Source organism: Lutjanus erythropterus, chromosome 16 (genome assembly GCF_056507025.1).
Source record: "Lutjanus erythropterus isolate fLutEry1 chromosome 16, fLutEry1.hap2, whole genome shotgun sequence".
NCBI classification, from domain to species: domain Eukaryota; kingdom Metazoa; phylum Chordata; class Actinopteri; order Lutjaniformes; family Lutjanidae; genus Lutjanus; species Lutjanus erythropterus.
The window spans coordinates 20705591-20722135 of NC_139332.1; the positions used below are offsets into that span (position 1 = coordinate 20705591).

Here is a 16545-nt window from a genome sequence, read left to right on the forward strand (position 1 = left end):
ATACTGGCATCAAAGTATACCTTAGAATAATTTGTTCCTAGATTAAAATTATTGTATTGTACCAATGTGTATCACTTTAATGGTGCAGCTGGTAAAGGTGGAGTTAATTTTAACTACTTTAACTGCTGAATAGCTTCATTTATAAATGCACTGTGATTTATTAGTTTTTTATATTTAGTATTACTAATCTAAACTTGCAAACTTTGCCCCTATGATGTAGTGTAGTAGAAGTATGGAGCAGGATAAAATGGAAAAACTCAAGAGAACAGTACCTCAACTCTGTATAAATCAGTACTTGAGTAAGTGTACTTGCATATATTCGATCACAATGCATCACTTGATCAGCTGTAGATATTTGGATTGTGCCAGAGCAACAGAAAACCTGTAACCAAAATGGTATAATAAATAAATCTCTTGATCATGGACAGCAGCCATTCACAGGGCTACAATAAAATTGTTTTTGAAGGATGTTGAATACGAGTAATAAGTTGGGCTGCAGATTTTAGGAGATGTTCCACCATGTAATAACTTTTGTAGTGTTTAATATATGTGTGTGTCTCTTTGAGTGTCTTAAATGGATGTTTTCCTCATTTTTTTCAAAACAGAAATGTTCTGACCATCATCAGAAGAGCGACATTCTCACGATGGGACAATAAGTGGACAGAAAGGTTAAAGCAATATCAAAGTTTTATTCTTAAAATGTAGTATAGAGAGGAACAGTAGTACAATTCAGACAGAAAAAAGGAGAATGTAGTTCCATCTTTGAAAACCTTTGATAAAAACGTAAAAAGAGTAACCTGAATTTGCTTTGTGTTCGGAGGGCACTGAGGCGCGGCCCGAGTTTTGCATCACTGTTAAAGTTCGAGAGAAATTGAAAAATACCTTTTGCAACAGCGTAAAAAAATACAGCTGGGGAAAAAAAACCTCTGCTTTACATCTGTAGTGTTTTTGCTTCGTTTTTCTGTGTTTTTTTGTCCATATAACAAATACAGCATAAAATCTAAAATGATACATCATAGTTTTGAGTTTCATTCATTACAGTAAAATCAGTAGGATGGTAAATAGTATCAAAAGAACAAACAAGACAACAGGATGAACGTGTGATGAACGAGCACACAGCGTGAACAGAGAGAAGAAAGCGGAAGGTTAAAGTTCACGGAAATAAGAACCACCACATCAGGAGGTCTGTAGCTGACTGTCAATGTGTTCCATTACGCAAATCCACTAGTTAAATAATATATTCTTCATATATATATATTTATCTTATATATTCTCAACATATATATATGTAATATAACCCCTCCCACAGTGATTTGAAGGTAAAAGTGACACGAAGAGGCTGAATATCTCTATGACTTAAAATAAATCTTCTTCCACTGAGAGTAAAGGGAAGTTACACATCTTCTGTATCATTAGCACTTCAGTACATACTGTATATATCCACTGCATATGAACAGATACTGCTGTTCCAAGGTTTCAACCCGCAAACAATCCGTGTTTCTTTAGAAAATATGTGCTTAATGAAATAACAAAAGGAGAAAGGAAACATCTTGTGGAAAGGACAAAAATTAAAATATGTATCTAGGGTAAAGTGAATGATTCTGTAGCATAAAAACATTTAAAAATCTCAACAATTACAGACACAAGCAAGGATTTTCTACACTAAGCAAAGTTTTCACCTGGCTTTTTCTCATACATTATATCTCAACAATAATTAAAAACAATTTTGGTTGGACAAATAGAAATTAACAGTCTTGATTGCATTTTGGAGTCAATATATAATATTAAATAACAAAAAAAACAAAAATGTCTAATAATAAAAAAAGTTGCTCATTGGAAGAAAAGACACAACAGTTTTTTTTAATATAGTTCCATTCAGACCCGCTTTTGGGGGAAGCGAAGAAACATAAAAAGCAAATTATTTTCATGAACACAAACGTAAGTGCATGTCTATGAGGTGCCATAGAGCTTCACTTTCTGTGGAACAAAGTGTTTTTCTACCTGGCAGACCTAAAAAAAAAAAAAAAAAAAAGAAAGAAAAACTTACATCAAATTAAACCAACGACATTTTGTATACCTTTTACACATGAAAAATGGAGTTCTTTCAGACACACATCATGATTTTCTTCCCCCTCACAACCAAGGTTCAAGTGACTCAAAATATATATACTGTATTTACTATATAACTCAGTACCAAATATAAACAAACAGGTATTGATGTCCACTTAGGTCCTCAAAACGTCAATTACAAGTACTGCCGGTAGTTCTACAAAATGGTATGTGTGTGTCCGTGTGTGTTTGTGTGTGCATTAAATAAAATAAAAGCTTAAAAACAATGGCAAAGCATACCTGATAGTCGCCGTAGCACAACAGTGTTCTATAGTTTGAGCTGATTACATATGTATAACTGAGTCAGTTTAAGCTTTATGATTATAAACATCATATATAGCCTGTAGGTCCAGTATTCTGCGACAAGCATTACAGCACCAAACGTTTCATCATTTGGCAAAATTCAAGCTTTAAGTGAAAGTCAAATGCTTTTGTTTAATAATAATAAAGTGTTACTGTGACGCCGTGATTTGTATAAAGCTAGCAATAACATTTCCCCTTGTACTTTTTTTTTTTTAGTCATCTTTTTTTCCCCACTTAACAAAAAAAAAAAAAAAACTCACGTTGTCTTTTATTTTTTCTCTTTAAAGCGTATTCAGTAGTTTTTGTTTCCTGCTAAATCTTGGTGTGCGGTCTGTTTGGCACAATATCGCAGCCCTCTTAAATTAATCATAAATATGGCTGTGATACATTAGAGTCACAAAACAGATTTTTTGGTTCCAAGATTTGTGCAGGGAAAGAATAAAGAAAAAAAAAATTAGAAAAGAATAATATAATAATATTTAGCGCATCTAAACAAGATCTACAGAGCAAGTTAAAAATCTTCCTGTGGACAATAATGCTCTTCTTCTTCTCCGTGTACTTCTACAAGCACCAAGCTATATACTTTCAGATTGTGCAGAAAGCAGCAGCTACAACTGTGCCTCTGCCTGCAGACGAAAACAACAGAAATAAAAAAATTATAGCATTTGATAAGACCATAATAACCTCTCTTCATAAATTAAATAATTAACATTTCGCTCTTTTTTTTTTTTAGATGATTGGCCTACCCCAACTCTACATCACCACCCTGCCCAGGAAATAAAAATACATCACCAAAAACCTGATTCATCATATTATTCGTCGTTATTAATCTTTCTCTTGTGGGCGCTGGGCCCAGAGTTGGACACATTTCAACAATAATAAATCTGTACATCTTGAAGTTCCCGTTCTACCAAAGCTTTTTCTTTTTAAACCCATCTCTTTGTCATATACTTGCACAATTAAGTAACCTCGAGGTTTGATAGCACTTTGGAGTTGATTGTTTACCAGCTAGTTTTTGTATACATATATATTAAACATCAACTTTTTTTTTTAGATTTTGTTTCTCAAGCTTGTTAAAATTCTTTGTCCTCTTCTGGGGCAGCACCAGCGTTGCCCTCGCCCCAGTTTGATTGGTCGTTGTCGGTGGGTTCTTCTCCCTCCAGGTCCTCGCCGTCCTCGCCTTCGAAGTCTTCGTCGCGAGGAAACTCCATGCCCTCCATGGCCTCCAGGCCCTCCTGAGTGGCCTGGTGCGAGTCAGCGCACTCCGCGCACACACCGTAGCGCCGCGAGCCGTGACGGATACCGACGCTGGCCGCAAGCATGAAGATCTTCTTGCACACCATGCACTTGTACTTTTTGTCCTTCTTGTGCACCTGTAAGAGGGACGTGGAGAAGAGGAGAGATTAGTTAGGTTAGTCACTCGTCACTGCTATTTTGTGAGAATTAAAGAATTTAAAGCGATTAAAAGAAGAAGAAATAAACGTATTCACTTTCTTGCTGCGAGTTAGATGAGAAGAACTGTCTTGAATCGTACTTCAAATGTCCCCCTTTCTAGATGGTAAATATAGTTTGATAACTTTGTTTCAATAACTTGTATTACTTGATTGACTTTAGTCCACCATGGAGGTTCTGCTGGTTGTTCCCTGCATTTATATCTGAATAAAGAAATGATATTACCCTGGGTGTGAGTCACCCTACATGAATAATCAGTTTTAATTATTCTGTTTGTTTATCAATAAACACTCCACCATGTTTCTCTTAACTGGTGGTTAAATATGAAGCTACTAGTAGCAGCCAGTTAGTTTTGCTTAGCATAAACACTGGAGGCAGGAGGTAACACTGAACTGTCATTTTACACTTCTGTCAAGATTTGACCAACCAGACAGAACGTGCTGGCCTGATTTCAGACTGAACTGTCGACTATTTAGACTCCATTTCCATATTCACTGTGCGACTTGTTTTTGTTTTTAAAAAAGAATGGTTCGGATTCACCAAAGTCACACAATAATGGGGGAGGGGGAAATAATCAATTCTTAAATACATCATAATTCTCTCTGGAAAAGATCAATGTGTATCTAACTGACATCTGAACCAATTAGATGATAAAACATAATGCGTGTAAACATATACATCATGTTTTACGTTCTAAACTAGGCTACGTCTCGAGTTTTTGGCGACTTTTTGAGCGTGAGCGACTGCAGATGAATGCAATCCAATCAACACCCCCTGGCTTTAAGGCTTAAAATATTGTTGCATCACGATGCACAATAACACAAACAAACTAAGAGTTCAACTCAGCAGTAGACCAGCAACTCTGTGCTCTGCAAGGTAAAATGACTGTTTTTGCCTACGGAGTTTGACAGGAAACTGTTATATAATCCAAAAAATGCTCTCTCCAAACCAACCAAAGACTGTCTGCAAAGTAAAGCAGTGAAAATACTCTTAATGATGGTAAACACATTTTTAGTCAGACTTCTTTTCAGTGAAAAGGTCTCAGTTTAGTTCACATTGCCTGCTTCTTCTTTCAAGTTTTGCTGCCTGTACAACGATACAGCCTCCTGATTTCTTCCCAGAAATCCATTTGTTTTGTACCACTTTGTGAGAGATACTACGATCCTCCCTACACGAGAAAGTAGATATCATAGCCAAACATTTCTGCTTTTAAAAATATCTTGTTGAACTCCCTCCCTCGAGCTGCCAGACAGAAACCATGAGGTGGAGTGCAGAGATGTGAGGGTGGACAGCGGAGCACTGTGGTGTTTGGCAGAAGATGGTGGATGAACGTCACGTGATGGTAAACGGGAGGAGAGGATCCTGTGCATATGTGGACTCACCAGGGAATGTCTCTTTACGTGCTCACGGCGGGTGAACAGCTTGCCACAGATGTCGCAGCTGAAGGAGCGTACGCCCGAGTGGATGATCAGGTGCCTCTTGAGCGTGCGCCGGTGCTTGGCGATGTAGTTACAGTGGGGGCACTTGAGCTTATTGAGGGCTAGGTGTGAGGACTCGCCTGGACAGAGACAGAGAGACACGCAAGGTCATTAACACACAGATGTATTAACATAAATTATTAGTTAGTTCAGTGTTAGATATTATTTTTTGCTTTATATCTTTAAAAAAATACAAATATGGTTTGTTCTTTGTGTAAAGTTTTAAAAGGAACAGTTCACCCCCAAATCAAAAATAAATAAATAAAAATAAAATCCAATGGTTTACAAAAACTTTTCAACCTATATTTAATTGAATGTGGTGCAAAGACAAGATAGTTAACTTTATTGTTTTTTTTTTGTAAATACAATCATTCTGAATTTGATGCCACAACAAGTTCCAAAAAAGTTGGGAGAGGAGCATGTTTATCACTGATACATCACCTTTTCTTTAAACAAAACTCAATTTGGGAACTGAGGACACCAGTTGTTGGAGTTTTGAAAGTGAAACCCCTTTCTCATTCCTGTTTGATATACAACATCAGGTGCTCAACAGTCTGGGGTCTCTGTTGTCGAATTCTGTGCTTCACAGTGCACCACAATTTCAATGGGAGACACGTCTGGAATGCAGGCGGGTCAGTGTAGTACCTGAACTCTTTTACTGCAAAGCCACACTGTTGTGACACGTGCAGAATGTGCCTCGGTGTTGTACTGCTGAAATAAGAAGGGACACCTCTGAAAAAGACATCTGGATGGCAGCATATATTGCTCCAAAACCTGTATGTTCCTACATGAAACTACTTGGGATCGAGTAACCTGATCATGATCTCTGGCAAAAGACACAGGAGTCAAATTTTGGCACTTTGAGCACCACAGGCCCTTTTTAGTTCTATTATATTCGACAGAAGGCAGACATGTGTATGGCAGATAAATCCAAAACTGAGTGACTCACATCAAAACTTACTAGATGGTTAAATAGCACCAAAGGTAAGGGGGGAAATTTGTATATTTGACTTTGGGGTAAACTGACAGGATGTTACTTGAACAAACTGGAGATGCAAGACAAGACACTGATCATAAAAGCTACATTTGCATCTATAGATCTTCTAATGAGAGAGGGGTGTGTCAGGAACCAATATCCTGTTTATCAAATCACTGAGTTAGGATGCGGCGACCATTAGAGAGAAAAAGAAACCACAAACTGATGCATCACAAAAAGCTCCTTTAGAGAAAGATTGCTACATAAGTTTGTTAAACTGATTACTGAGGAAGCAGCCATGTGAACTTCAATATCCAGCTCTGTCACTGTTGCTAAGTAACTGCTGCTTGTCTGCATCACCATGGCAATTTTAGAAAGGATACAGATTTATATTAGCAGTGAACGCAAAGCAGCAACATGGATCTGTCGTTGTACTACATGGACACAATAATGCAGTTTGGTGTAAGATACTAATGAAATCAACACTGATAATGTAACAGGGTTGTAGAGCTGCAACCTATGAAAGACATAAATCCATATAATTACACACATATTGAAAATCAAATAACAAGCAGAGTAGGGTTGGATGTTTTCATATACTTTCTTTTATACTTTTTGTCTATGTTGGATATTGATTACAAATTGGGCAGTACTTTATGTCGTCTTTCCTTTAATAAATCAGCTGTAAGGTGCTATTATAATGCTCATCCTTCATTTTTTCATTCTCTGGCTGACACTCCCTAAAATACATATTCAGCAGTTCTGACGCACTTTTAAATCATGATGTTACGATGGTTAAAGGCTTGGTGGTTGATGACTGTCTGGCATCGTGATGGACAACAGCATTATCCATCGGCCCAACCCTAATATGGAGCACGCTCATAAGAACAATCTGCACTATTTCTAGGGCGCAACAGTGAGGATTGCCCAGTTGACTGGGGCTAGTAAAATGCCACTTTGGGCAAGTAACTCTAGAAAGTCACTAGACAAAGAATTAAACATCGTTTTTGGAGCTAATAATGGAAGCAATAGCATTCAGGGGTCAGCAGATGCCAATTTCAATGCTAAGTGTGTTTTACAAAGATCACTGTCAGCAGGGCAGAGAGCAGTTATTTGTTAACTGCTAATTAATAAAACAATTTGTATAGTGACAAGTAAAAATTTACTTTGGGCAAGTAGACTGCCGACCCACTTGCCCAGTCAGGCAAAAATAACATTGAACCCTGATTTCATCTTGATTTGACAGTAAATAATTTATTTAGTATTTAAGACATTTTAAAGGGCTTAGAATCAGATTATTGGATTTTAAACCTTTTTAGCACCTGCAGAAACTCCATTATCATCGCTAAATAACTAGAATACTTTCTTTTAAACCTCAAATAATGACAAGTTGCAACTAATAATTTAAGACATTGTCTGTACATTCACTAATGCTGTTTGTAAGACTAAAGCATTTTTTTTTTCAAACTGCTTAAGTGCAAATGTTTCTTGATATACAATTACCAACTCATAACATCAAACACCAATAGAAAAGCTAAAAACCACAACAACATCTAAATATAGAACAACATTATGTATCATCCATCAAACTTGGCTACTGTGCTACATAACAACAGGTGGGTACGCCATAACATTTTTATTTCAGTAGTTGAGGGAAAAATCACGATGTCTTCATCAGCCCTTCTAAGATGTTTATGCTAACAACAGTAAATAAGCGATCTATTGATTGTGAAGAGGCTCCAAACAGAGTGCACAGTAGTCTTCACTATGGAGAGAGTGGGGTGACAGGGCTGGGCCTTTTGTTTGAGCCAGGGAGCACACAACAGAGGCGTTGTCAGGGGAGGTTGCTAGGGGGGGAAGAGGGAGGAAGGGGGGAGGGTTGATGAGAAGCAGGTCACCTGTGTATTCCTGGTGTGTGTGTGTGTGTGTATGTGTTGTACACAGCTGACAAGCACCTTAAGGAAGTGCAACAAGCTGTTAATTTAGACTTTAGAGGTCTAGGATGAAATTATATGTTATCCGTCTCCATATATACATATATATACAAATATATATACACATATACATGTAGAGAGACAGAGTGCACGATAAATAGACATAAAACTTTATTCAAAGAAAACAAGGTGAATAAAAGTGATGCTGCTTTTCAAGTTTAATTCACTTCAAAGGAGTTTTTCTCTATATTATATAGATGTGACCTTTCCCATGTCCCCCACAGGTGTTCTACCCCACAACTCCACTGTGGCACTGATGCATTTCAATAAAACTGAGACTTATGCTGCATTCATGTGCTCCTCAGATGGGCCTATTTCTCAAGTTGGGAAGTTCTTCTTCCGACTTTGGTGTGTTTATGAGCTTTTAAGTTTTAATGTGGAAACAACACTGACACTGCATCATTACATTCCCTTAAATCACTAAAATACTGCTATAACAGACTTCTGATCAGGGTTAATGCTAACGTGTAACTTTTCTAACCAATCTAGGTCACTCTGCATGGACAACAACTAAAGGTTACAACCTAATACCATATTATGAATTACATGTGAACAAAAAATCTATATGCAACAGGTGAATTTACATTTATTCTCGAGGCACCACCGTATTTTTGCGTACATGACATCAACAGAAAACAACCTGGCATGTTGTGTAACATATTTTCCCCAACTTTCCGAGGTGTTCAGACTTGAGGGGGTCTAACTACTTTTTCCACTTGTTCTGACACCACATGAACGCAGGATTAATGCCAAAAGACGTAATTTCCAAGGATTAACTGTTGTTTGGTTCTCTGGTTCTCCCAGTCATTTTACCACCATCCACAACTTGTTTTAATTTTTTTTTTTTCAGCTCTAGAGCAGCCCCTCTGATGCCTTTGTGCAAAGCATTGTGGGAAAGTGGTGTCCAACAGCACACTCCAAAGACTTTTTTTAATGCATACTTGTATTTCTGGGTGTACTTCATTTTGACACTCATGATCACATATTTTTACATACATGTGTGTAACTGGTGTGTATTATGAACGTGGGACACATGGCCCCATGTACTGTAGACACTGGTCACCTACATATGTGGTCTGTGGCTTCCCCACCACCCCTTCTAGGCAAATTGTGATTTTGGCCCATAAATACAATTAACTTTACTACTCGTTAATGCTCTACTTGCAGGTAAAACTATTCTAGGGAAGTGAAAGAAGGGTGGGGGGGGGTAAGGATGAGGGTTGAGGGGTAGATTGGTTTAGAATTAAAAATGTAATCTGCAACCTGTTGTATCATCTGTAATTGGTTGGTGTTTCAGTAAAAAAAGCAATAAAAAAACACCGATTGATTTTACTGGCATGTAGACAAATTAGATCATTTGATGTAAAAGGGTCATGCAGATTAGCTATGCATTTAAATGCTGGTTGTTCATGAATCCTTGAATAGAAATCATGTGTTTGTCTTCTCTCTTAATCAAGGAGACACATTAACTGGACTGCCCACACTCATTTTCAAGATGCATTTTGGGTAAGTTTCATTGAAGCAGCCTGTTTTTTTCTTTTAGCTGTAGCTTAAAGAGTGCGGCGTCTTACCATTCTCCCAGGACTCCCCTTGGTTTAAGTCCTGGATGATGCTATACGGGATCTGATTGGCCAGCTCTGGGAAAGGGAGGACGGGGGGGAGGGGTGGGGAGAAGAGAAGCAACAGGGAGAAAGAGAGATGAGAGGTGGTTGAGAGCCTGGTGGAGGCACACACGCATACACACACACACACACACCTCACAACACCTCATGTACAAAACTAACCCCCCACCCCCCACGTGAAACAATGGGAGCTTCAGTTAAGGGCAGACAAACAAACACACAACCACGCACCCCTACTATATGTAAAGCAGTGTGCTCCCCAGGCCACAGCAGCCAACTGATGGTGTAACCATGGCTCCAGCAGGGAGGGGGTTAATTAGAGTCTGAGAGTCGAGCCTTCACACCGGCTCAGCTTACACTCGGCTTTTGTAAGCTCTTGTGTGTGAGCACCTGTGTGTGTGTGCATGTCCTGTTCCTCCAGCATCAGCGCTTAGAGCCCATTAAAGACACACCCCTCTGAGTGTGTGTGTGTGTGTGTGTGTGTGTGTGTGTGTGTGTGTGTGTGTGTGTCCATTCTCCCTGGGTCAATATTTGAAATAGTGAGGACAGCCCCAGTGCATTAGAGTGGATTAGGGAGGGAAGGGACTGCCTCTGCCGGCTTTGCACCTCACACAGACTGGGGGGAGTTATTGTGTGTGTGTGGACGCTTCAACGGGGACTAGTGTGTATGCAAATGTATTTCACCTGCTGTGTGTGTGTGTGTGTGTGCGTCTGTGTGTGCAGCAACCGCCCTTTAAACAATCCAACAGTCTTGTTTGGAGAAGACCCAAGAATTTATTGGCCACGAGTGTTGGCTGTGGGCTCAGCGTGGTGAGAGCGGACAGCGATGGTAAAGTACTTATATCATTGAAAACACCCCTCACTTTCAACTGTTATTTTCCACACCACGAGCCTTAATGTGATTCTGTAAACTGTCCAACACCAGCTGCCTCTACAGCCATATCTTTTTACTCTGCTTTGTCTTTTTGTTTTTGGCAAGCCGTTGCTGCTAATTTTAAAATGAGACGTCCACCATTTTGAAACAGGAAAACGGTATCAGCCATTTTCAGATTTTATGGTAGTAAACTTAATCCAGTGTAGGGGTGTCAAAATTTAAATTCAAAATTGAAAATCGATTGAAATGGGCTTTCAATTTCAGTAACTGAATTCAAAAGCAGGATTGGCCATTCTAGTCTTTTTTAAGTGCCCATCACGTGGCTCTAAGAATAACTATATAGAAAAACTCAATTTTCTCTCTGATGGTCTCATTACTCATGTAGGTCATATGGAGGCATCAGTAATAAAATGAGACTGAGTATGTTTAACTACCCCTTTCTTCATCAAAAAAACAGGAGATGAATCCATAAAGACAAGTGAAAGTTACAGCCTTGAATATTTTGTTAGTTGAACAACCTCTAGAAAAGGGATGATAGACAACACAACAGAATGAAACAACCATTTGGGCTACTATGTTTCCATCCTTGGAGCATGACCGCACAGATCAAACTGAAACAAAATGAAAGCCACACAAGTGACATCACTGTGGGGAACTGGGACAGCTAATATTGGTGGATGACTGCTCATCGGCTCCAACAGAAATATGCAAGCAAATGACGACTAATTGCGCAAGAGAGATCCGAAACTGTCCATTCTCCGTGTGCGTGTGTGTGTGTGTGTGTGTCTCAGCAACCTTACAAACCAATCTAATAACCCACAGCAGGCATGAGCGATAATTCTATGCATTCTCATTTTTGCTTTGGAAAGCAATATTTCAGTATAGCGTAACTAACATGTTAGACATCATGTGACACGCATTTCCAGAGCGAGTCACAACAAATGAGCCCTGTGTGCAATACAAGACTAATCAAGCCTAGACAGCACGGAGAGACTATGGGAAACACTGTCATGAACTGAAACCTTTGATAAACGACCCTCTGTCCATAAATGGTACCAGACCATCTTTACGTGTGCTTTCCAGGAGATGTGGACTGAAAAATGATTAAATAAATATGGTTTTGTGCGCCCTGGCACGACAAGTAGTTGACTCTGTGCAACACATTCCATGACACAGCAGCTTTACTACAGCTTACTTGTAAACAAATTCAGAATATCACACACACACTAGTGGATCTCACTTCATCAGAACTGTAGTCCACATCTCATTTATTCATTAGCTCATCCACAATAACACAGATTTTGAAGGGTTACTTGGTCAGCCAGTTTATTTGTGAGACCCAAAGTCAAAGCTAGAGAGCTTTGCTTCTAAGCAGCTTTCATGTACGACACTTTTACCTACAGATAAGCAAAAAACATTGTCAATGAAAAAGCTTTACTAAAAAAGAAGAATCTTATGTCTGTATTTAACAACTGAAATTAAATCAGCCTTGCAGATTGAGGCAGGGAGATCTCATGGATGGAGAATATTGATAAGATTGTAGCTAAAAGGGGTTATGACCATTGCCGTTCCCAGGAAATGTTCTAGGTGTATGTCTGAACAAAGTGTTTCAGGCTTTAGTTTTGTCCCACCTTAAGCACTGTTCAGTCATTTAGTTATCCACAGCTAAAAAAAACGTCCAACTGCCTCAAAACAAAGGAGCCAGATTAGCTCCGTCTCCCTGTGTTCATGGCTGACAGTGGGGACCAGATTCAGTCTTCTGATCTTTTTCAGCAACGTCTTAAATGACAAAAAACAGTATTTATTTTCTGAGCAAGTAACATACATCAGACACACATAACATAATCATGACCAGACAGGCCAGTTTAGGATCTTAAACCCAACTGTAACTTACAGAGCTATTACAGGATGGAAATCTTTATCATATCACGTCATTAAAACAAACACCAGAGCCGCTTTTGAGAAAATAAAAAAGTACTTAATACAATCAATTGTATAAACAAACAGTAGATGATTCATTTTGTCTTTAAGTATCTGATGATTTGATGATGCATCTTTGTGAATAATGGGGTTGTATCAATGTATAAAATTGTTGTAAACATCTGATCTGAACCTAATGTACATATTTTCTCCTTTCGGTTTGTCCTTTCCATCTGTCTCACCTTGCCCTAATAGATGGACAGAGTAAAAAATGTTGTAGAAATCCCTGTCAAAAATCTGCTATGCCTTTGACATATTAGACTTTTAAACTTCAACTCAACGTATCTGAAAAAAGACAGCACCTCAAAACTTGGGAAAATATTTTGAGAACATTCCTCTTTAAGAGAACACTTTTCTTACAACCTTAAAGAAAACTGGAACTGAAAAACAACACACACACAAGTTGATAACTTTGCCAACAAGTTTTTTTTTTTTTTTTCAAAAGAGTAGTATTTAGAGTTTCTATGCCAAGCCATCATGAGCAGACTAGCTAGGCTAAACTAACTTTTTTTTTGCAAGCTAGTAAAGTATGCAATATTTGGTTAAGTTTTTGTTAGGTTTGTTAGTTTTTGTAATATTTTGTTGAGGAATATAGAGCTGACGAGAGCTTTGTCCCAACAACATTCAAAAATTTTCAGTTATTTATTTATTTTAATTTGGGTAATCTCCATATTATTTTTTATTGATACACTGTAAGCAATTTTTTTTCCTAAACTCTGATAAGAACAAATGATAGATTAGATTAATCTTTGTTGGTGCAACCCAGTCTATGGCCTTGCAGGGGCGAAATATTCAGAGATCCGTTTTGAAATTTTAAAGATACAGTTTACTGCATGAATGAATTCCACTGTTTGGAGGTAAATGAACTGTTGGACACAAAACTATAATTTAGAAGGCAAACAGTTGCCTTGAAACCTTTTACTGTGACTAACAGCCTACTTGAAGTCTTAGCCATATCTTTATTTGGAAATGTAGTATACATTAAATAGAGACATGGAGCTAAACAACAGATAAGTGAAGAGAGGAGCGTTGGCACACATGCAGACAAACTCAGTCTTAAAGTGAGCGTCTCTCTTGGCTATTACAACACCCTGGATCACTTCGTGCACACATTAAAAGAGCCCTATGAGGAGTTGGAGGCACTAAGAGCATTCAAGTGCATTTAGGGAGGCCTGGGGGGAGAAATGTTTCCCCTGCTTTCTTCATTTTCCTGCATTAGAGATGGCTTCTCTCTCACACACACTCAGGCACACAAAATGTTGCTCACTCTCTCTCTCTCTCTCTCTTCCTACACACACTTTGTGCCACACACACACCCCCTCCCCCTCATCCATACCACTCCACTTAATATGTGATATCATTATGAGTGCCATGCTTAATGGGGCCAACAGAAGAAGGCTGGAGCTGAGAGAAGAGATTACCAAGAGCGCTACACTGTGTGTGGATAGGATGGATGGAGTGATTTATAGATTAGAAGGACAGAAAGTTATCAGATAGTTAAGAGAAAGAGAGAAGATGAAGAGGGCAAAAGTTTTATTAAGAGATAGAAAAAGATAGAAAAAACTGATTCTATGATTCTATGTAATTTTTTGCAATTATTACAGCAACTATACATTTATATCACTTTGAAATTTTTTGCAGCTCAAATGGATGATGAAGTCCACACCACCACCAAGGTATACAACTTATTATAATAAAGCTTCTCTATGGTCTGTTATTTTCAAAGAGCTAATCACTCTTGAGGAAAAAAAATATTAATCTGAAAATGATTTTACTGATTTAAAGATTATTTTGTGTCAAATTATTTATCTTTTTAAGTAGGTAGCTGTGTAATAAATGGCATAATGTACAGTGAGCAGGTCAGTGTTGCAAAATAAACCCCTTCAGGGTTAATTCAAGATCCTGCACCACCCTGTTGGGGTTTGTTTCTGAGTAATGATCCACTCACTGTACATTATCCCTCACATATGATGCAATATTAGACTGCAAATAACACACAAAAATGTCATTTTACCTGAGACATCATGGGGTCTCTGAAATTTGTTTGGTCCTTACTGGTGTCCTCTTTGATGATTGCAGGGATACCATCAAATTAATGATGACCCACATGAAAGCATGAACAAAATTTGACTTCAAAAGACTAAAACTCACTACATGTTGGATGCTCATAACTCCTGTCACCTTTAAACAATTTAGTAAACTAAAATCTTTCTGGTTTTCTTTTTGTTTCTCTGTGCATCGCACAGCACTAACCATTCATCAATATCCATTTCTGTTACCACAGCGGGAGGCCACAGTGAATGCTTGGCGCTACGGTTTACAGAACGTTAATGTTTATAAATGTGTATGTGTGTATTATTAATAGAGACAAACTGAAATATTGCATAGATATTATAATATGCACCCAATATTGGCTTAGCACAGCTGTATTCTGTATCAGTATTGGGTTATATGTTACCTTTTTTTTTTTCATTATTTTCTCATCAACATACCAGTCTGACTCATTAAATTGATTCAAAATCACTGATTTGAAGTCAGCCTTACAACACGTCTCATCCTTCCTTCAGAACAAGTCTCAGCGGTGATGTGGCAACAGATCTCTGTGCTGACACAAAGCACTCCAGGTGGGCGTAAGTTTCGTAAGCCCCCTACTCTGGAGTGATTAGTGGAGATCACAACTGGGAGTGACTCAGTTGCTGGCGAAGGCAAACAGCAGGCTAAAGGCTTGATGAGAAAATATCCCTGCTGTTGGGTGTGACAGCAAGACATGGACCGAAAAGCTGAGAATCCATACTTTTTGTTGTGTGATCATGAAAACCAGTGTTTCCCTACTGCGGGCAGCCACAGCCTAGCTTATTAGCGATGAATTAGTCACTGATCATGAGTGTGACGTGTTTAGATATGTCGCTACATGGTGACGGATCACCCGAATAAATGAGGCAATGCTGCCCCCAGGAAACAAAAGTGCAATCTCCCAGTTCTAGATTGAAATTACGCAAAGTTGTATGGGCAGAAGGACTGAAAACAGAGGATTAAATACTGAAGCCACGTAACTGTAAGGGTTATCCTCTTCAGCTTCACAGACCCCCTGATGGGTAAATCATTACAGATGCTATAGTGCGGGTACAAGCATTAGTCATAACTACGATTTCATTTAAAATACTTTTTGAACATTTTCTTGATGAAATGGTGCAGCAGCAGCCATAAAACAGTGTATGTGCTGTGTATAAGCATCATTCGCTTTTTAGTAAGTGTTGCAGCAAAAAGAAGGCATAGAGCCATCAGGCTAAGTAATGATGCTACATGACATAACTGGTTATTGTGTCTCAAACTAGCAGTAGCTTTAGGCAGAGTTCGCAGATATAATCGCAGTGTATGTCAGAAACTGTGCAGGGATGCACACAGTTTCATAGATGAATGCACATCGCACAGGCCAACCACCTCTTTTAATGCTGCTGTAGCCATGCTGTTGAGCTTTTTGCACTAGAGGCTACTTTAACATGCAAAACACACTTAACTGATGGCACTATGTTGGTGCAGACCATGCAATGCAAGAGTCCCAAATTACTAAAGCCTTCCAAACATGATGTAGAAAAATATGTGCAGTATCTCCATATCGCAGGCCCATCATATGTCACAAAAATTTTGCATGCACCTCTCTTCCTCTTTATTTCGTGTGTGTGCTGTGTACAGCGTGACCAATAGTAATGAGAAATTCATGATTTGAATGTGAAAGCTATACATATATTATAGGGCA

The 16545-nt window shown here is 38.5% G+C and overlaps 1 protein-coding gene across 2 annotated transcripts in view; it reads right to left on the reverse strand.

Moving 5' to 3' along the window:
- Nucleotides 1-669: 669 nt before the first annotated feature.
- Nucleotides 670-16545, reverse strand: part of zbtb10 (zinc finger and BTB domain containing 10) — a 29269-nt gene continuing 13393 nt past the window's right edge. The window contains exons 3-5 of one of the 2 annotated variants that reach the window (XM_084738528.1): nt 9884-9949; nt 5247-5422; nt 670-3785 (exon numbers count right to left, since the gene is read on the reverse strand). In XM_084738528.1, the coding sequence (XP_084594654.1) occupies nt 3486-3785; nt 5247-5422; nt 9884-9949 (542 nt within the window). In that variant the 3' untranslated portion in view covers nt 670-3485. The remainder of the gene's footprint in view (nt 3786-5246; nt 5423-9883; nt 9950-16545) is intronic. The other variant, XM_084738529.1, reaches the window with a different exon arrangement.